Source organism: Pipistrellus hanaki, assembly GCF_964339955.1.
Source record: "Pipistrellus hanaki genome assembly, chromosome: 13".
Lineage (NCBI taxonomy): Eukaryota > Metazoa > Chordata > Mammalia > Chiroptera > Vespertilionidae > Pipistrellus > Pipistrellus hanaki.
This window is the reverse complement of record NC_140515.1, coordinates 30497334-30519600: the sequence shown is the minus strand read 5'-3', so window position 1 is coordinate 30519600 and position 22267 is coordinate 30497334. Positions and strand designations below refer to the sequence as shown.

The following is a 22267-nucleotide window of genomic DNA, read 5'->3' as shown; positions in this document are numbered from 1 at the left end:
GCCCAAGTTGTGGGCTTGATCCTCAACAGGAGGCAGATGATCAATGACTCTCTCATCATTGATGTTTCTCACTCTCACTTTCCCTTCCTCTCTGAAATCAATAAAAAATATTTTAAAAAATAACATCATATTAAGTGCTAAAATTAAGGTTATTATAAAAACTTTCTATTTTAAGTATGGTTATTCAATTGTTTAAGAATCTGCCCAACAGGAGAATAATCTATGATTCTAAGGGAAGAACTATGTAACTGATACATACATGCCATAACTCAGCCCCAGGCAAAAGAACACACCACAGATCCATGTGAAGAAGAACAGCCTGGAAAAGTTGGGCTCTCAGATGGCTTTTTAAAATATATATATATTATTGATTTTAGAGAGGAAAGAAGAGGGGGAAGGGAGAAGAGAGAAGGAAAGAGAAAGAGAGAGAGAGAGAGAGAGAGAGAGAGAGAGAGAGAGAGAGAGAGAGAGAAGAAGAAGAAGAAGGGAGGGAGGGAGAGAGGGAGGGAGGGAGGGAGGGAGGGAGAGAGGGAGAGAGAGAGAGAGAGAGAGAGAGAGAAAGAACACCAATGAGAATCACTGAGGATGGAGCCCACAACCCAGGCATGGGCCCTGATTGGAAATGAACCTGGGACTCTTTAGTCTGCAGGTCGGTGCTCTATCTACTGAGCCAAATCAGCTAGGGCTCAGATAGATTTTTAAAATGATCTTAATGCTGCTAAATGTTTAAGATGAGGTCATCTCTGATACACTACTATCCTGTTTCCCCAAAAATAAGACAGTGTCTTATATTAATTTTTGTTCCCAAAGATGCGCTAGATCTTATTTTCAGGGGATGTCTTATTTTTCCATGCGCTAGGTCTTATTTTCGGAGGATGTCTTATTTTCGGGAAACACGGTAGGAGCAAAAGCAAAAAACTTGCAAAAAACCGTAAAGCAACAAAATAAGATAATTAAGGTTAGGAACCACTTGATCCCAATTTTAACCCTAACACACAAAAAAAAAACAACGAAGAATATAAAACAGTCAAAAACAAAAAGAGAATATCATGTTAATTTAGAGGAAACTTAACAAACGTGATTCTAAAGTAGAAGAGTAAAGGCAGAGAACAGCCAAGAATATTGAAAAAAAGGAATAATGAGGAAGAAGGGAATTTTAGCCTTCCAGATCTTAAAATTATTACTTCGCTAAAGTGACTGAAAGAATGTGACACTTACTAAGAAGCAGACAAATAGATTCACAAAATAGAAATTAAAGTACAGAAAGTACTTCATCTCTATATGAAAATTCTATATATGGTAAAGGTAGCATTTCAAACCAATGAGGAAAGGAAAGAATACCTTAAAAACACTGTTGAAACAAAAAAAAAAACCTGTCCATCTAACTAAACAAAATCTTATAATTCAATTTCTCATCTTGCACAAAAATAAATTCCAGGAAGATAAAATATTTAAGTATGAAAATTAAAACCGTAAAAAAAAAGGAAAAAGAAAATTAAAGCAATAGAACTATTAGAAGAAATGAAACTACATATGAAACTATATATTTTTAAAAATAATTTAGGGATAAGGAAGGCCCATCCAAGCATGTTATGGAACTCAGAAATCTTTATTGGATTGGTTGGCCACTACAGTGCGTGTCATAGCCACCAGTCACTCTGTCATTCCAGTCGCTTGGCTTTTATATATATCGATAATTTACATGTAGTAGAACTACATTGTTAAACACATACACCACCACATCTAAGTCATATTAAAACTTTGTGAAAAGAGACCGACAGATTTGACTATCTAAAACTAAGGATTTTCTAAGTAACAACAAACCAAATATACCTAAAAGAGATCTCAAAGTTGGTAAACAAATCTACAACACATAGGTCATTGGATTACTATCCTCAAGAATTTTTATTTAACTTCCCACTTATAAATCAATAACAATAAGACAATACCCTAACATAAAAATAAGCTGAATACATGAATAGGAATGTCAATGATCATATACAAAAAATGCTTGACTTTAATAATAAAAAATTCAAACTTAAAAAAAGAGAAAAATTTTCATCTACCAGATTGATGAAGATTAAGTAGGTAGATAATGCCCTGAGTTAGCAGAGATGTGCCTGGACAGGGAATCAAACAATGACAGCCTGGTTCATTGGTCAACACTCGACCACTGAACCACATAAGCCAGGCTGCATTGTTTTTTTTTATTTTATATTTTATTGATTTTATACAGAGCAGAAGGGAGGGAGATAGAGAGTTAGAAACATCGATGAGAGAGAGTCATCGATCAGCTGCCTCTTGCACACCCCCTACTGGGGATATGCCCGCAACCAAGGTACATGCCCTTGACTGGAATCGAACCCGGGACCCTTCAGTCCCCAAGCCAACGCTCTATCCATTGAGCCAAACCGGTCCCGGCAGTTTTTTTATTGGTAAAAATAAAATCTGTTTTAGAAGCAATTAAAGGGGCTCCACTGGGATTTCAATAGTTGTAATATTTAATATTCAAAAGTAAAAGCCACGTACATATTTATACAATTTACTTTCACTGAATAAACTAGATCAAAATAATAAATAAGTCAAAAGGACTATTTACATAGGTTACAAACATTCGGTCCCCTGAAATACCTGTCAGGTTAAGATAAGTATAACTAAAACCAAGTCTAAACATTTTTGCAAAATGGCTTGGCGATAATTCCCAGCTTCTTGGCACCAGGGACCCACTACTGTCCAGAAGCCAATTCCTGGCACTTGATGCACTTATTAAAAACAAAAACTTAAAAGACCTGCCTGGGTTTTGGTTCTGGCAATTCCCTGAATTAACTAAATGAGATCAATCACCTTGGGAAATGGCTAGGAAAAAGAGGTAAAACCTTATGCCAAATCTTGGCACAGGCACAAAATTTTGACTCAAAATTTATTTCAATTTGAGTAAAAGAAATCCTTCTGTTTTCCATTAGAATTGTCTAGACAGCAGTGATTTCTTTCACTCATCATTCTTCCAGTTCCAGTTAAACACCTTCAATATGCCCAATTAAAACAAAAAATAAAAAAAGTCAAATAATTGTGGTTTGTCTACATGATGTCAGTGCAAATTATTTTTACACAGCACTGACTTTCTGGAAAAAAAAAAAAAAGTTTTCTTGTCCAAATTAGCTTTTGGAGAAACCTTCCTAACCCAAATTTACACAACCTCCTGGTAGAACCAAATTACCCTGTTTTCCTGAAAATAAGACAGTGTCTTATATTAACTTTTGCTCCCAAAGATGCGCTAGGTCTTATTTTCAGGGGATGTTTTATTTTTCCATGAAGAAGAATACGGTACACATTTATTGTTAAATGAAAATAAAGGAAATTTATTACCTGTATACGGTACGGTAGTACGGTAGTTGTCAACACAAACCAGACAAACTGTGAATCCTACAGTATCAAGAATTTACTCATTTATTCAATGACAATCATGTCAGCATCTTCTGGAACATCATCATAACAATCCAATTCCTGAATTTCCTGGTGAATTTCTTGTGACTCCATTTCTTTCAGAATCAGTGGACCAAATCTCTCATGTTTAGCCTAGGGAGGCCTTATTTTCGGGGGGATGCCTTATATTTTACTCAGAAGGAAACCTGTAAGTAAGTCTTATTTTCGAAGGATGTCTTATTTTCGGGGAAACATGGCAACTTACTGTAGGAAAGAATATTTTATGGGTTTACAAATATGTCAAAGCAGAAATAGTTGTATATCACATATGTACAGGGTCCAACCTCATAAGACAAGCTAGTCTACAGCCTTAAATATAAGTTTTAATATGACCTAGATATGGTGGTATATGTGTTTACCAAATATAATTCCACTACATGTAAATTATCATTATATATAAAAGCCAAGTGACTGGAACAACGGAACGACCAGTCGCTATGACGCACACTGTAGCAGCCAACCAATCCAAACAGGGCCCCGATTAGCCCCACCCAACCATCTTTGGGTCCTCCTCATCCCAACTGGCCTGGCACCCGATCAGCCCCTCCCACTCCAACCAGGGAAGGGGCTGGTCAGCCAACCTCCTTTGTCCCCTCCCCCCGCTGCCGGCCCAGCCCCAATTGGCCCCCATTGTGGTGGGCAGCTTGATCCCACCCATGCACAAATTTGTGCACTGGGCCCTCTAGTACCTTAATTAAAAAAAATGATGGGTTAAAGTGACCTACACAATTTTATATGTATTAGTGAGACTAATTACAGATAATACAATCCTTTTGTTTCTCCTGTTATCTCCATTGGGGCTATTTTTTAAACAGGTAGTTCATGTATTTGTCTAAATGATATTCTTCCAGGTACTGTCTCTTTGAAGTCTCCTGAATCATCACTATCTTTCCCTCTCTGCTAGATCATTCTCATCCACACAGAAACATACCTTATTTCTTTCATCTAAAAAGCAAATAATGCATAAATCTCTGGCTCCCAAGTCATTTCTGTTGCACTCTACAGCAAAATTCACAAAACCCATCAACATTTGCAATCTCCATTTCTCCAGTTTGTTTTTTTAACCCACTCCCACTTCTTCCCAACAACTTCACTGAAATAATTCTTGTCGAGATCATCTTCATGTTGTTAAATCCAATGGTCAACTCTCAGTTTTCAAGTTCCTTCAAACTATTTGATACTTACAAAAAATTCATACCGTCCTTTAAGACACTCTTCATTCGGCATCCAAACCATCACTCCTATTGGTTCTTCTAACTCAATGGTTTCCTCTCAGTTTGGATTGCTGGCTTTTCCTCTAAACACATTCGGAAGCCCCTTGGTTTGGTCCTCCGACTCTTCTCTGTCAATTCTTCCTCCCTAGGTGGTCTGATGTCTCTCACGTATGTTTTTTTCAGATTAAACCTCTCCCCTAAACTTCAGATTTACATATCCAGCTATCATTGCTTGTATCTCCATTTTTATATTAAGTATCTCAAACTTAACACCCCAAATCCAACTCCTGACTGCTCCCCATTTCTCCCGAAGCCTCCTTCTCCCATCTCTCCTTATCTCAGTAAATGCCAACTCTATTCCTCCAAGATCACTGTTGACTTCTCCCTTTCTTTTACATCCTACATTCACTCCAATAATAAATTCCGTCGGCTCTATCTTTAAAATTTATCTTGAATACAACCTCTTCTCACCCACTCCACTGCTATCACTCTGGTCCAAGTCACCATTACTGAATCATCAACCTGCTTCTGCATGCCCACTTCTGCCCCCAACTCTATTCTAATGCTGTCCCGAACAGTAGTCACTAGACACATGTGGCTATTAAGCACTTGAAATGTGCCTAGTGTGACTGAGAACTTGAAATTTTAAATTTATTCAATTTTAATTAAACAAAAACTAAAGCAGTATAAAATATTTTCCCTTTTGATAATACTACATTTCACCTTAACTGTTGAGAAAATTTAACATCTAAATTGAGATCTGATCTAAGTATAAGATACTCATATGATTTTGAGGGCTAAGTATCCCAAACATGTATAATATCTATTGATAATTTGCTTATATTGATTACATGGTGAATATTTCAGATATATTGGGTGAAGTTTACCCGTTTCTTTTTACCTTTTTAAATGTGGCTGCTAGAAAATGTTAAGTTACACAAGTAGCTCACACATTACTCTATGATGAACACTGTCCTACCCCCACCCAGCAGTCAGAGTAATTCTGCTATGTGCAGCAACTATCTTCAAAACATCCCAGCTGGCCTTGCATCTGTCAGTGTACTGTCACAGCTTTACAGAGCCGAACCCTATGCTACCTGTACCGCTCCTTTCTGACCTCATCACCCGTCCATCTCTCCCTACTTCATCCCACTACATTCAGACTTCTTGGCTATTCCTCGAGACATGCCAAGCAAATTTATGGTTTATGACCTCTGTTCTTAGTTTCCTCTGCCTAAAACTTTCTTCCCCCAGATACCTCTACGTGTGCCAAGCTGTGCTGTATTCCCCAGCTTCCTTCAAGTCTCTGCTCAGTCATCACTGCTGCAGAGATTTCTGACCAGCCTGTATCAGCACTTCTTAATTTACTATGATTTTTTCACCAGAGTACAGGCATACCTCAGAGATATTGAGGGCTCATTCCAAATCACCGCAATAGAGTATCATAATAAAGTGAGTCATAACCTTTCTGCTGGTGGAGGGTCTTGCCTTCAATTTGTGAAAAATGCAACATCTGTGAAGCACAATAAAACGAGGTAGGCCTGTACTTATCTCTTATTAACACATTTATACTTACTTGCTTATGAAATTACTAGAGGCCCAGTGCAAGAAATTCATTCAGGGGGAGGACAGTGCCTGCAGCCCAGCCTGCACCCTCTCCAATCTGGGACCCCTCGAGGGATGTCCGACTGCCCATTTAGGCCCGATCCTACAGGGATTTTTAGGTTAATTTTTATGTTAAAAATAGTAGATGCTATTTTACTATTTTGGTTTTATTATTATGAATAAGGCTGACTTGTTTAAAAGCCATCTAAATTTTCCTTCCTGAGAATTATGCCCATCTTTCTATTGGCTGTTAGTGATTTTTTTTTTTTTTTTTTTTACTAATAGACCCTCTTTATATATTGAAGGAATAAGTATATTTTTTGTTACACATGCTGCAATTATTTTTACCAATTTGACCTTTGTCTTTTGCTTTTTTATATATGATTTTCTTTGCACATTTAAAAAATGCAGTTAATTTTATAGCTCGTTCCTTTTATGACTTATAGCATACATAAAGAGGCCTATATTTAAACATAAAAAATAAAGGAAGTCAGAGTAACTACAAAATTTATCATTCCTCTATACCCTAGAGATGTCCATTGTACATGAACATGCTATGCATATTTTACTTGCCTCCAGGTTTGGTATTTCCAGTTGAATATGCTGTTTTTTAAATTAGTTCTCAATAGTTATATGCTAAGATGATATAAAATATTCCCCATGTTTTCTTCTAATATTTAAATGCCTTCATTTAAAATTTCACATGCTTGATCCATCTGAAATTATTTGATGTGAGAAGTGCAAGTTCCGATTTTCTTTTTTCCAGATGGCTACTTTTTGTTGTTGTCAATCCTCACTCGAGGATATTTTTCCATTGATTTTTAGGGAGAGAGGAAAAGAGAGGGAAAGACAGAGAGAAACATCGATGTGAGAGAAACACATCAATTGGTTGCCTCATGCATGAGCCCTGACCAGGGCCCAGGCTGGAGAGAATCCTGCAACTGAGGTACATGCCCTTGACCGGTATCGAACCCAGGATTCTTTGGTCTGCAGGCCGATGCACTATCCACTGAGCCAAACTGGCTAGGGCCAGATGGCTACTTTTAATAATCTATAATGTGATACCAAATGCAACCTTGATCTTTTTACTTATTTGGGTCAATTGATTACCTTTCTATTCTGCTCCACTGATCTGCTGTTTATGTGACAGCACCACATGCTTTATTCACTAGTGATTAACATTTCCACTAGATGAACATTTCCTTTTAACCACTTATGAAACCTGTTTGTAAAGGACTATCGATTCACTTCAAATAGATCAAGTCACAGACTGGTTCTGGAATAGGCTAATTCACTTTGCAGAGAGAAAAGATCCCACAACCTTCAGCCAGCCACCTAGAAGGCAGTATCTGTCACGGAAGACAGTGGACTAGGGAGAAATAACATGGATGGCTCAGGAGATGGCTATCATCTTTATTTAGAAAATACTCAGGCCCCACAGATCAACAGCATTATCTTATAAATGAAACATGTATTAATAACTCATGCTTAATGTAAAAAGATAACATATCTAACTAGAAATACCAGACCTGTAAGTAAAATAGCATATCCATGTATAATGTGGAGGTCAGGATTAAAGGTAAATAAATAAACCTTGTAGTTACTCTGACTGCCTTCATTTTTATAATTAAACATATTCAAATTTTTAAGTTTTTACTCTATTTATAGGTAGCTTTTGGTATAACTATAACGTGCATTACCGATCTGCACATTTTAACCCTGTTATGTTGTATTTTATTGCATTTGTATTCAATCATATTCACCAAACTTCCTAAGAGTAAATCTAAAGGCCATCACCAGTACCAAACTTTTTAACTTCGGGTGACCACAATATTGCTATAAATGAGAGGAGTGAGAAATAGAAGATAAAAGTTCATAACCTCTCTTAAGTATAATGGTTAAATGGGTGACCGACCTCCAGAACATCCCTCTCTGTATTTGGTTCCAAAATAGAGATCAAACATCCTCTAAAACAGTGTTTCCCAAAGTGTGGTACGCGTACCCCCAGGGGTACGGGAAGCGTTTGGTGGGGGTACGCGTTGCACCGGAGTTTGGTGGGGATATGCACTGCACCGTGCTTAGCTGCGCCTAATTCTACGTTCTCATGAGTACGAGGGGTACTCAGCGTTACGAAAATTATAGAAGGGGTACACATATGTCAAAAGTTTGGGAAACACTGCTCTAAAAGGACAGAAGATCTGAACACACATTCCTACAGGTCATAGGCATGGAAGCAAGAGCCTGGCTGTTTCTGCAGCTGTCAGAATGAGGGCTTTTAGGATTCCTCCCAGGCACCACCTAACCGGAATGTTCCCGAAACCAAAGAAAGGATTCTAGAAAGGGCCATAACCAGAAATAGCTCTAGCCCTAAGGGTATACTCCTAAATGAGTACTTTCCCACATACTTTCCCTGGGGGATTAAATCTATTATCGTGGCTTTGATAAGCATTTTGACTTAGAGGACATCTTTTAAGATGATTATTAGCAAGCTCCTTCTTTATCTGCTATACAGAACCATAAATGCTCTGGGTTTTTCCATTTGAAAGGAGAATAAAAATTCTTCCTCCATCTTCCCACAAGCCAGGATTTAAACAGCACCTCTTCATTTCTTAAAGGAACTCCTTAATTCAAGCTCTGGTATCTGGGCTATTTTATTTGCTTTCATTTAATTCATCAAACCTCAAAGCTAAAACATCTTAGAAATCATTCAATCCACTCTCACTAGGTTCCTTTGATGGGACCTTTCCCTTTCAATCTTTTTAAAATGTCCATCCAAAAGCATTTGTCTCATCTACAAATTTGGTCCTACTGTTATTTCACTGGTTTCTTTATCTTTTGTTAAAGCATGTTATTTTGTCCTTATTCTATTAACTTGCTAAGTCAAGGAAACCTTTTAATTCTTAATGTTCTCATTCCTTTTTCACCTGCTTAATTATAATTCCCCATTTTGGAACAATGTATCTTCTTATTAATAATTGACTACATTTACCATATGGCCTCAAACTTGGTTATTCCAATTCATCACAGCAATTCTTCCCAAATGTATCTGGGTATAAAATGCTCCGTGTGTGAGGGAAGTTAGAGAGGGTAGTGACCCTCTTATTCAAAACACACATTCCTGAATTCCACTTGACACCTAAAGAATCTGAAACTAGGTGGGATGTGTTTTATTAACAAATGCCGCAGATGATTCGTATGATCACACAAGATTGGGAAAGACTGTTTTTCAAGTTTTTCTCTTTATTCAGGTGAAGGAAATAATGGAGTATAAGTAGATTCTTTCTACTACACTTATCTCTGTTTTCATGTTAAAAAGAGAGAGGGCTGAGTGACCCTCATTTCTTCCGTCTCTTTTTTGTAAATGTTTTATCTTTGCAATGTCTAACCTGTTTTCAACCACTACTTTTAGCACTGTCACCACAGCGGGTACACCCACCAGATGGCACACAGACACTGTTTGCATGCCCAGTAACTGAGAGTGAGCGGAAAGCAGAGCGTTTTATCTTATACCAACAGCCACTGGGCGGCTGGAGCAGATCAAGGCAGCTGGGTGCAACCACAAGGATCAGAATTTCTGAGTATTAGAATACCCAGGGGCTCTTCATTGGAAAGCCGCACGAAGAAGCCCACAATCCTCTGAAATGGCACCCCGCCCCAGACAGTGCTAACTAAGAAATCATTTTAAATTTACAGTCAAGAGACATATTTTTCTAATATTTATAAAAGGTGCCAAAGACTGCAGACAGATCTAAAATTTAAAAGTTCTGTTCTTAAAATAAATTTAAAACTTTAAGACACAAACTCAGAAAGACCTAAGAACTATGAATTAAGAGTTTTAAAGCAGTTCTTTCTATTCCTTAGCAAATTAAAGAAGGGAATCGTTGCATTCCATAATACTATACTAAGTAGCTCATTCAGAATTGCAGGTTATCAATACTGTTATTTCAACGTGCTCCACTTGAGAGCTATTACTGAAATTACTTTTTTTTTTGTTTTGATAATTCTTGCCTAAGGATATTTTTTAGAAAGGGTTGAAGAGAGGAAGGGAGAGGGAAGGGGAGAGGAGGGGGAAAAGAAAAGAGAGAGGGAGGGGAAGGGGGAAAAGGGCGAGGGGGGGAGGAATAGGAGGGAAGGGAGAGAGGGGGACAGGAAGAGGGAGAGAGAGGGAGGGGGGAGGGAAGGACACCAATCAGGGTTAGGGGACTGAACCTGAAACCCAGGTATTTGCCCTTGATTAGGAATCCAACCCGTTTTCCTTCAGTGCGTGAGTCATACCAGCCAAGTGAAGCAAGAAATCTTAAAGTTAGACATCAATGTCAACAAAATCTTTTGTATTAAAATTTTACCCATTAAAAGATTTTGTAAACCTCTGCTGAGTCTACCTAGCACACAGTAAATGCTCAGGTAACAGTCTCATCGTATTTTTGTCAGATAAATTGCCAAGTTATCAAACTCTGCGACACAAGTGAGCAAAATGCCTAAAACAAAGCCTCCCTGTTGATGATCTCTAGCTTTAGAGTCAAGATCCAAAAAAGTTCATTTCATAAATGGCTGTCTGAAATCTGGTAGAAAAAAATAATTCTATTACATGATAGGTTCTTGGACCCCTTCATACAATGGAGTTAGTATACTTAAACATATACGTAAAGCACAGTACACATACTATTTTACCTGCTCCTGAATAAAAGTTTTCTTTTTTAAAAAAAAAACCATAGGCATCAGACAAATCTTCCCAGAGATTGTTTCTAATTGCACACACATATGTACAGTAGAGAGAATATCTACATCCGTCACTCTCTCGGTATTCTGACTTGGAGACCAATAAGTAGGAAAGGCTCAGATTCCCCAGATCTCAGTTTTGTGCTAAAGAATTCATATATAAGGGAAGAACCACAGGTACACCTTATTCCAGAAACCTTTCAGTACATTCCTCTTAATTTGAAGGGTCAATAGTCTCAGCGATTTCTGCATTATTGTGGCTGATACTGTCTTCCTTGTTAAGTAACTCATGCCTACATTTATAATCATAAGTGACACCCATTTTTTAAAAGTGACATCTGTTTTTTATAACTACAATCTATGATGCTGCCACAGTTTTCAGTCCCATGGAGGGGGCACCAACTTTTTTTTTTTTAAGGCTGTCTATTCCATCAAAGTTATATATATATATATATATATATATATATATATATATATATATATATATTTTTTTTTTTTTTTCATATGTTAGTCAAATCTATAGTTCATACATCCACTTTAAACTCCAAGTAAGTTGTTTTACTTATCTTAAAAAGGAAAAAAAAATCCTCAATTGTTAAATAATGCTATTCCTTTAAAAAGCAAAATGTACTTACATCAATTTTAGAATTTCAATCATTTTTTAAAAATATTTCATAGAATTAAAAAAAATTTTAAGATATCTTTATTGATTTCGGAGAGGAAGGGATAGGGAGAGAGTGATAGAAACATCTATGATGAGAGAAAATCACCCACACCCCCCACTGGGGATTGAGCCCAAAGCCCAGCCATGTGCCCTTGACTGGAAATGGACCCGGGACCCTTGAGTCCACAGGCCAAGGCTCTATCTACTGAGCCAAACCGGCTAGGGCTAGAATCTCAATCTTAATTAAAACAATGACCTGAAAAGCTTCAAAATCTCTAACTTCTGTCATTATCATGTAAAGCAAAGAAAATCTTCAGGGTAGACCACAGGTCCTAGTCAAGAGCAAGAGAAAATTTTAATAATCTCCTTGAATATATTAATATGTTTTCCAGTCTTCTCCTTAGACCAATTAAACATTTAGAAAACCATTTACTATTTGCTCCATACATAAATGGCTCAAATAATTTTTTGGCTATTACTAGTACATATTTTTACTACTTTCAGTGTAGCGTAGTATGTCAAATTTTTAATCAGCGCCTAATACGTGAAAGATCTGGCACGCTCGTTTTACAAGAGGTAACTTTTAAAAAACTGCATAAAGTTGTAATGCGTGTTAAAGCATACTTCCCAGGAGCACAGAACTTCTCTTCATGTCAGTAGTAAAAGGAAAGGTTTTTATGTGACTTGTTATTTATCCCACAAATTCAGGATAGATTTCTTTACAGCTCTCATGGCATGCATACAGCTTCCAAGTTCTTCTTTCCCACTCTTGTGAGCAGAAAAACCGTTCCCTCTTCCACTCTTTCCATTAACAACCAAATCTAAGCTTATGGTCTTTCTTTTTAGAGGCAAACTGGAACTCATCATTTCAAATAAACTTAAAAAATATTTCTCCCACAGAGAAGATTCAAAGACCTTCTGGAATAAGCCTCATGCTTCTTATTGAAGATAAAATGATATACCACTATACACAAATGATGTTTCATACTGCAATTTCATTTTGAGCCTTAGTACCTATTGTGCAATTACAAACTGTTGCAACTTCAGTATTCCTTACATATTTTAGAATGATTTTTCCCTAACATGATTTAATGAACTTTTTATGCACTAAAATTAACTTTCTCACATTTCCATTTATTACACATATAAATGTTTAAGATTTTAAGAAGCCTCTTCAAAAGGTATGTTATTCAGAATATGTTACCCTATACTGATTCTCAAATCCTGAATATAAAAGAATAAATTTAAATAACTAAGTTTTACTTATTCGCTGATTAAGTCAGATTTATGACCTCCCCTCCCCATTTCAGCTACTGTGAATTCTGAATGAAACAGCCTCAATGGTAACAGAAGAAACATCTGTTGCTTTTTTTCTTCACCAGAGCTTTCCTCACTGAAAGAAAGGCTCTCTGCCTGACCTCCTCCCCCTCCTCACTCCCCCTCCCCACCCACACTAAGTTATGCTTAAAACTTTTTTCCAAATAAATGTATTATTCAACATTTTACTGCATCTACTTAAAATGTCATAGTTTGCTCAGAAACACTGATTTCCTTATTAAAGTTCAAAGTATGCTATATACTTCCAAAAACAAGAGATGTGACTGGTAGAATATTAATTGTAACTCAAACGCAGACTTCAAGAGTGTTTTTGAAGTGACCAACTCAATCAAGTTGTCACACATTCCGGGTTCCCTCGGCATTGTTCAGGGTTAAGATTTTCTTCACAGTATCCAGACTCACATAGGATCTTGCATGTTATATATTCTTTGCCAATCCAACACTAACATAATGGCAGTCACTACCCCAAGAGGCAGATAGCAAATGGAGCCACCCACATTTTCACACTGAGCCTCATAATAAACCATAAAGCTGTGGAATGCACCGGCTCCTTTATGTGCAAACAATGCCTGAGCTTCATTAGAATACAGCTGACATTTTCAAAGCACAAATACTTTTTAAGAAAAATGTACTGAGGGGGAAAAAAAAGAGAATGAAACAGCTATAGAAGCTGAAATGTTCTTTCAAGTGTCAGGTTTATTCCAAGGATCCCGAGGAAACATGTTTTACTGTTGACAATTTAAAAGTTTTCATAAATGAAAAAAAGTGCATAGTTGCGGGCAAAGCTTATTTTATTAACTAGTGGAAAGAAATGAAAGTAAAAATTATCATTTGAATAGCATTCACAAGCGATAACCATGAAGTACCTTTAAAAAATTATGTATTTCCTCAACTGCTTCCTTAGTTCCTGAATGAAGAAAACTGAGCTCCGGAATTATTTTCTCATTTTAATTGATTTATTTAAGTAACTGAGTGATAAACTAAGCTGACTCTACCCCTCCCCCTCAACCGCAACCCCCATAGTCTAGTTTTCCTGTCTGCAACAAGCAAGGACGTCTTGAATTCAGCGTGCTCCTGGCTACTTATCAATGTAATTTTGCTGCAGTTGAAAGAATATAAAAAGAGCGCTGTAAAAACTCACCCAGCAGTAAGAAACAAAATGATCTCTCTTACCTGGTCTAAAGAAGCATGCCTCTCACTGCAGTACCCACAACACTCTACAGTCTTTGTTACCATTCACTGGAAACTTGAGACTGTGTCAGACATAAGCAATCGAGCTCAGGAAGCTCAATTTAAAATACTTAGTAAAACTAAAAAGATGCTCAAGAAAACTGGTGAGTTAACTGTCTTTCAGAAGATTAGATAGTATTTATCTAATACAAAAGACACTTCAGAAGAAATTGAAAAGTACAGCTCTTAGAGCAAAAGTAACATTTTAATGTTAAAATCTTGCTGTTTTTTTTTTTTTTTAAAGTAAAGGCTACTTAAAATATACCTAAAATAAAAGTAGTGAAATAAAATGCCTAACTCTGTTTTTCTAAAAAGCACCTGAATTTTAACTAGCTAAAAAATAAGATTAAACTTACTCATGAAACCTGCATAGTTCGAATTGTACATGTCAGGATACTGGCTGGCTCCAAAGCAGTCAAAACGCAGGAGACCTTAACGCATCTTGAAAGCAGAGCAAAAACACCATGAGTTTCGGGTGGGGGGAGGGCAAACTCTTGAAAAATTGGTCAGGGCTTTTCAACCTGTAATAACTGTCCAGCTCTTTGGGGAGGACAAAAAAAGTCCTGGTCCTGCCCCCTGAGATAGGAGGCTATGCTTCAATGCCAAAATGAATGACAGGCCCATTTCTGATATCAACAAAGAGCAGCTTAGTTGTGCTCAATTTTTTTTTTTTCTTTTCACTTTCCCACACAAAGTTCTAACATTTTCAGGTTAGTACCTTTATATCTAGGGTTAAGTACCTTTCTCCATTTTCTCAAGAGAGAACCCAATTATGTTGTCCTAGTTTTTAAATGATTAATTAAAGATACAGACCTAACCATTTTACTCAGTTTTTCCTGGGCAGAAAACCAAACAAAAGATGGATGCCCTCTTAAGGTGCTTTCAAAATCTATCCTTTGCCATATCAGGTTACCATAAGACTAATAATTAATATTAATAATTTTTTTCCTGCTTCCAGATTTCTGGGCACAAGGAGAAAGAAAATGTAGGTAAAAAACATAAAAATAAGGTAACTGAGATTATAAAACTTTCAACTACCTAAATGTAAAAATTTTCACTTAAGTATATGTCTATGATTATACAAATTCAAAACAATAAGCTCTTCAATCAACAATATATGTTTATATTGAATGCTTATTATGAGCAACCACTATTCTGGGCTCTGGGGATAGAGCAGTGAACACAACAGACAAAGCCAAACAAAGACCCTGGCTTTAGTGAGTTTATTAGTTTATATCCAGCTCTCTGTGCATCTCTCCTAGATGACTAAGACACCTCTGCTTAGTTAGTTACCACCTAATTTGAATGATGCCCTCTGACAGTATGCCTTGCCATCTGCTCCAGGAGGATTGTGCCATATTCCCAGAGTCTAAAACAGTGCCTGTTAGACACTCAAACATATATTCAATGAAATAGATCAAAGAGTGGCTTTTCTTAGTCAAACTTTTCTTTGCAAACAGACTATGTACCACAAATTACCCTTACATACCTATAGAAAATGATATCACTTAAGGGTGCAAATTAGATTGGGTTGCAAATATATATATATTCACTTAAAATGGAAGACACAACCTATATATAGCTTTGTATTTTTTTCAGATTCTAAAAATCTGCTTTCACTATCAGATGTGAAATCACTATATGTGAGTAAAGGAATAGGTTAAAATTCTATACACTAAGTTTTTATGGGCTATCAGACTTCAGAGGACATTTGAATAAAAAAAGATGCATGCCTAACCATTTTTTATACAGCACTGAATTAATTTTGTGTATTAAAATCTTACATGTTTACATCCATTTACATACTCGTATGAAAAATGTTTAACTCTCCACCTTGCTTCTAGTCATTTTGATTGCCTTCTAGAAACTACACAAAAAATAAGTGCATGCCTCTAACTTATCAGATCAGCCCGAAGTGCTCAGCATGTTAACCAAGGCCAGGATATCCAGGGGCTATATACCTACTCTGTTACATTCTTTTCTTTTTTTCTTTTCCATCAGGCACTTGTTTTTTCCTTGTTTTTTAAATTTAAATTTATCTTTATTGAAAATATTATAGATGTCCCCTTTCTTTTTTCCCCCTTGACCTCTCTTCTCCCCACTCCAATCTCCTCCCAGGCCTTAACCTACTATTGTCTGTGTCCATGGGTTATGCTTATCCTATTTAATAAGGTATAATATGCAAATTGACAGTCACTCCAAGACACAAGATGGCTGCCCCCATGTGGACACAAGATGGCCACCACAAGATGGCCTGCAGGGGAGGGCAGTTGTGGGCAGTTAGGGGTGACCAGACCAGCAGAAGAGGGCAGTTGGGGGAGATCAGGCCAACAAGGGAGGGCAGTTGGGGACCCAGGCCTGTAGGGGAGGACAGTTGGGGAGGACCAGGCCTGCAGGGGAGGTCAGTTGGGGGGGACCAGGCATGCAGGGGAGGGTAGTTGGGGGGGACCAGGCCTGCAAGGAAGGGCAGTTGTGGGTGATCAGGCAAGCAGGGAGGGCAGTTAGAGGTGACCAGGCTGGCAGAGGAGGGCAGTTGGAGGAGGCCAGGAGAGCAGGGGAGAGCAGTTGGGGGGGGGGGGGGGAACCAGGCCTGCAGGGGGGGGGCAGTTAGGAGCAATCTGGCTAGCCGGTGAGCAGTTAGGCGTCGAACAGGCTGGCAGGGGACTGGTTAGGGGGTGATCAGACTGTTAGGCAGAAGTGGTTAGGGGCAATCAGGCAGGCAGGCAGGTGAGCGGTTGGGAGCCAGCAGTCTTGGATTGTGAGAGGAACGTCCAACCGCCTGTTTAGGCCTGATCCCGGTGGGTGACATCCCTCAAGGGATCCCAGATTGGAAAGGGTGAAGGCTGGGCTGAGGGACACCCCCCCACCACCATGCACAAATTTCATGCACTGGGCCTCTAGTATGCATATAAGTTCTTTGGTTGATCTCATCCCTCCACCCCACCCCCAACACACCACCTTCCATCTGAGGATCCTCAGTCTATTGCATCTGTTACATTCTTAAAACAGAGAAGGAAATTAAACTTTCCAGTACTCAGATACACTCACCTCACTCCGCCCCAACCCTCCCAGAGCTAAACAATGATTACAAGTTTAAATATAATAGTAACACATTTAGTATATATTCTAACAATAACCCCAATAGCAACTCAAGGTCAGGAATACATATGATGGCTGAGCTCAAGTATAGACAAAATAAGGCGGGGCCAAAGTAGGATTCCATAGTTCCTGCAAGAGCAATTCTTCTTTTCCCTAGCTATCATTCATTTTTTCCTTCAACAAACACCAAGCACTGAGCACCAGACACTGAGCTAGACAAACTGACCTGCTCCATGGATCTGACCTTAAGCCTAACTCTAGTCTTTCAAATATTTCCTTCTCCCTCTTTGCCTTCCTTGCCAATAGCCTTTCCCTAGTCCCAATTCTTCACACACACTGCTTTTCACTCTATTCCTAAGCCTTTTTCGGCAGGCAGCATAATCACTACCTTCTGTGTTCTTTTAGACTTGTTCCCCTCATGTGAATGACACACTGTGCGGAAATACAATGCACCTATGTAGATCCTCTCAAATAATATTTCTTTAATCTTACATAGAAAATCCACTTAGGAAAAATTTATTTACAAAGATTGATTAGCTGAAAAACATCAAAGGGGGCTAAACATTCTCCTCCGAAGATTTATATGCTAATTTATTTGGACTAGAGTTTGCTATGCTTCCTGGCAACCTGAACAAATATTAACTACATTTTACAAATACACTTATATTCTATAGACAGAAATGACACTATGATAGCACAATAATAGTTTTTATTTGCTAAACTATCTACCACATCCATATTATGGAAGGAACGGAAATTAGCCATGTTGATTTCCTATACAGATGCACCTTTTCAAGTAAAATGTCTTTCTTGTTTCCCTAAACACACCACTTCCCTGATTGAAAAACGAAACAAAAGAAATAAAAGATACAACTTCTAATGTCCTCACAATGTCTAGAGCTACAATATCAAAAATATTGATAGCCTTAGCCATATGTGGGTATTTAAATTTAAATTGATTAAAGTTAGATTAGAATTTTAATTTCCCAGTTGCACTAGACACGTTAAGACCTCAATAGTCACACATGGCTAACAGTTACTGAATTGGACACTGCAGATACAAAACATTTCCATCATTGCAGAAAGTCCATTAAACAGCTCTGGTCTAAACAATAACAGCTTTAGAGAAGGAATATGGTACATTTGAGAAAGAAAGAACATTGGAGTCAGAACGCTTCATCCAAATTCAGGTATTAATTTAGTTTTAAGGGATAGAAATTCAACTCAAACTACTTTGACTTAAAAGGAAATTTGTTGGCTCAACTGGTTCACAGAATGCAGGAAAGGGTTAGGAAACCATAAAAAAAGAACAAGTCACTGGCCCGCTGGTGTGACTCAGTGGATTGAGCATCGTCCCATGAACCAAGAGGAAACTGGTTCGATTCCTGGGCAAGTAACATGCCAGGGTTGCAGGCTTGATCCTCAGTAGGGCGCCTGCAGGAAGCAGCTGATAGATGTTTCTATCTTTCCCTCCATCTCCCTTCCTCTCTTTCTAAAATCAATAAAAAACATCTTAAAACAAAAAACAAAAAACAACCAGTCAGAAATAAAGAATACACTAACTGAAATGAATAATGCATTAGAAGGAATCAACAGTACCCAATCAGAACAGCAAAAAGAAAAAAGCATTTTTAAAAAATGAGGATAATGTAAGGAGCCTCTGGGACAAATTCAAGTGTACCAACATTCACATCACGGGGATGCCAGAAGGAGAAAGAGAAAATAAGAAATTGAAAATCTATTTGGAAGAATAATGACAGAAAATTTCCCTAACCTGGTAAAGGTAATAGACATATAAGTCCAGGAAGCAGAGTCCCAAACAAGATGAACCCAAAGAGGCCCACACCAAGACACATCATAATTACAAATCCAAAAGGTGAAAGACAAAGAGAGAATCTTAGAAACAGCAACAAAAAAGCAGTTAGTTTTCTACAAGGGTGCTCCCATAAGACTGTCAGCTGATTTCTCAACACAAACTTTGTAGGCCATAAGGGGTTGGCAAGAAATATTCAAAATGATAAAAAGCAAGGTTATTCTATCCAACAAAGTTATCATTTAGAATCAAAGGACATATAAAGAGCTTTCCAGACAAGAAGGAAAAAAAAAAAAGATAAAAATATGAATGAAATCACAATAAACACATATCTATCAATAATTGAATCTAAATAATAAAATAAATGAACAAGCAGAACCGTAAGACTCATAGAGAACATTTTGACAGTTACCAGATGGGAGGGTGGTTGGGGGGATGGGTGAAAGTTAAAGGAATTAAGAAGTACAAATTGATAGCTGCAGAATAGTCATGGGGATGTAAAGTACAGCATAGGAGATATAGTCAATAATATTCTAATAGCATATGTATGGTGTCAGAGGGGTATGAGATTTATTAGGATGATCACTTAGGAAGTTATATAATGTCTAATCAATGGGGTGTACATCTGAAACTAATATAATATTGTGTTAACTATAACAAAAAATTTAAAATAATTTTAAAAACAAGAAAGGGTTAGATAACTAGTAGTAAAGGATGACCTAGTAGTTAGAAAACTACTAGTCAGGGATGCAGGTAGGTCTTAAGAACTCTAGGTGGACAGGACTGTGTCTGTCTGTTGCCTCTGAGTTTCTCTCATGTCAGCATCATTCTCTCTCACTATAATTCAGCATTCTTCACTTGGTGGAAAACGGTGTGTCATTAGTTTTATGTCTTATAGATTTCACTGATCTTCTCTCTTATCCTAAGCCTTAAAATACCAGGAAGACATTCATTAGCTGGCTTGGGAAGGTATGGGAGGCAGCCGATCTATGTTTCTCTCACATCAATGTCTCGCTCTCTCTCCCCTCACTCCCTCTCTCTCTAAAATCAATAAAAACAAATTATTGGGTGAGGATTAAAAATATATAAATATAACATGAAAAGTATTTCAGACAAAAATATGGTTCTTTGACCTACCTATGTAAACATATTATTGTTAATTTATTGATATTAAGTCAACAATTTACTTTCTTGAGACAAATTCTACTTGGTTCAAGGTATATAGTTCTCTTAGTATGTTAATTTTATTGGCTAATACTTAAGTTTTTGCTTCTATAGTGTGAGACTGGTTAATAACTTCCTGTACTGTTGATTTTTATTATTTTTATTATCAGTTTTGCTCCATGTACTTGGAAACCTCTAGTTTTATATTCTGAGTGTTTTATTGCCTGGATTATCTATTCATAGAAACAGGAAAAAAAGCTTGCCCATAAAACTGCAGAATCTCTTTTAAAGTGATGTTTTTTGACATTTTCAATTTCTTTTACATAGAGACTCTTTTAAAGTGATATTTTGGACATTTTCTATTTCTTCCAACACACTTGACTTTTTAAGTTTTCTACTTAAAAACAACCAATCTTAGTAATATATATCCCCCCCTCAATAATTTATTTCAGCAATATTTTCAAACTTAACTGCTATAATCTGATCATTTTAAAAAATTCTCTAATATTCCTCTAATGTTGCTAATATTTCCAACATTTCGCTAAATTACTTCTTAGATTTTGCTTATTACAATCAAACTATCAGCTCTTTCAGTTTTACCATATTTCTATCTTCTGGCTTTATTCAATTTTGTTTTTATTTTTACTTTATTCCTCTTCTTTCTAATTTTTGCCTAACTCTGGAAGGTGAGTTCATTGCATGTTTAGTTCCACTTTAAAATAATAAAGCATGTGCACAATTTTGACTGCATCTCATATGTGCGTGTGTATATAATAATTTGTTATTTTTAAGTCATTACAGTTGAAGTTTCTGCTTTGACTTGATAGCTATTTGGGGAAAGAAGTGATAGGCATACTTTTAGCATGAATTTCACATTTTATTGCAATGTGATCAGATATAAGGACCTACCAAATTTCTGTTTTATGGACAATATTGAAATTTGTCTGTTTTCTATTATGGTTACCTTCTGTAAATGTTCTAGAAAAGCTTGAGAGACATTCTCTATAAGGTACCGAGTGCGGGAGTTGAAGTAATTTGGGCAGAGTGTTCACTTAGGGGGTGGCAGAGATAGGAAATTGGTTATATGTGGGAGATTAATCACATATATAAAGTTTATACATTTATAAGTAAACATATAAATAATGGGAGCCAGAGGACTTCTTTTAGAAGACTGTTTGACTTTACAAGGAACTACCAAACTGTCTTCCAAAGTGCCTGCACCATTTTGCATTCCCACCACCTGTGAATTCTCTGTATGGCAGCCAGCTGTTTGACACTGTCAACTTTTTAGGATTTTAGCCATTCTAAAAGTTGTTAGTGCTATTTCATTGTTTTAATTTGCAATTCCCTAATGACAAATGATAGTGAGTTATCTTTCATATGTTTATTTGCCTTATGTATATATTCTTTGATGAGGTGTCTAAGTCTTTTGCCTACTTCATGTTTTGTTTTGTTTTTTATATTTTTCACAGAGAGGAAGGGAGAGGGAGAGAGTTAGAAACATCAATCTGCTGCCTCTGGAACACCCCGCACTGGGGATGTGCCCGCAACCAAGGTACATGCCCTCGACGTCCACAGGCCGACGCTCTATCCACTGAGCCAAACTGGTCAGGGTCTTCATGGGTTCTTTATATATATATATATATATTGACACACATTTAAGTATTCAAGTAATTTAATTTTACCCAAAGAGAGGTCTGACTTTTGCCCTTAGCTTCCGGGAATTTATCTCTAAACACTTGGAATGCTGTGCCTGGTAAAAAGTGTCTTTGTTTATTTTAACTGGGGGCATTGGGCCAGCCAGATAGTAATAATGTGATTTAGGTTGGAGGCTTTGAGTCACTTCTACAATGAGATTCAGGGTGGGAGCATTTGAGTCCTGGGGTGGTATCAGCTCAACCTCCTGAGGGGTTGGAAATCAACTACAAGAGTACCTGG

General features: G+C 37.2%; 1 protein-coding gene across 14 annotated transcripts in view; it reads right to left on the bottom strand.

Annotated features, from left to right (window-relative positions):
- TFDP2 (transcription factor Dp-2) overlaps window positions 1–22267 on the bottom strand; it is a 116297-nt gene that overhangs the window by 39568 nt on the left and 54462 nt on the right. For 3 of the 14 annotated variants that reach the window (XM_084902621.1, XM_084902624.1, XM_084902625.1), the window contains exon 1: window positions 14610–14756. The exons of 6 other annotated variants lie outside the window; for them this stretch is intronic. In XM_084902621.1, the coding sequence (XP_084758747.1) occupies window positions 14610–14640 (31 nt within the window). In that variant the 5' untranslated portion in view covers window positions 14641–14756. Of the gene's footprint in view, window positions 1–14196; window positions 14320–14609; window positions 14777–22267 lie in introns of those variants that run through there. 5 more of the 14 variants (XM_084902613.1, XM_084902614.1, XM_084902616.1 and 2 more) reach the window with 3 other exon arrangements.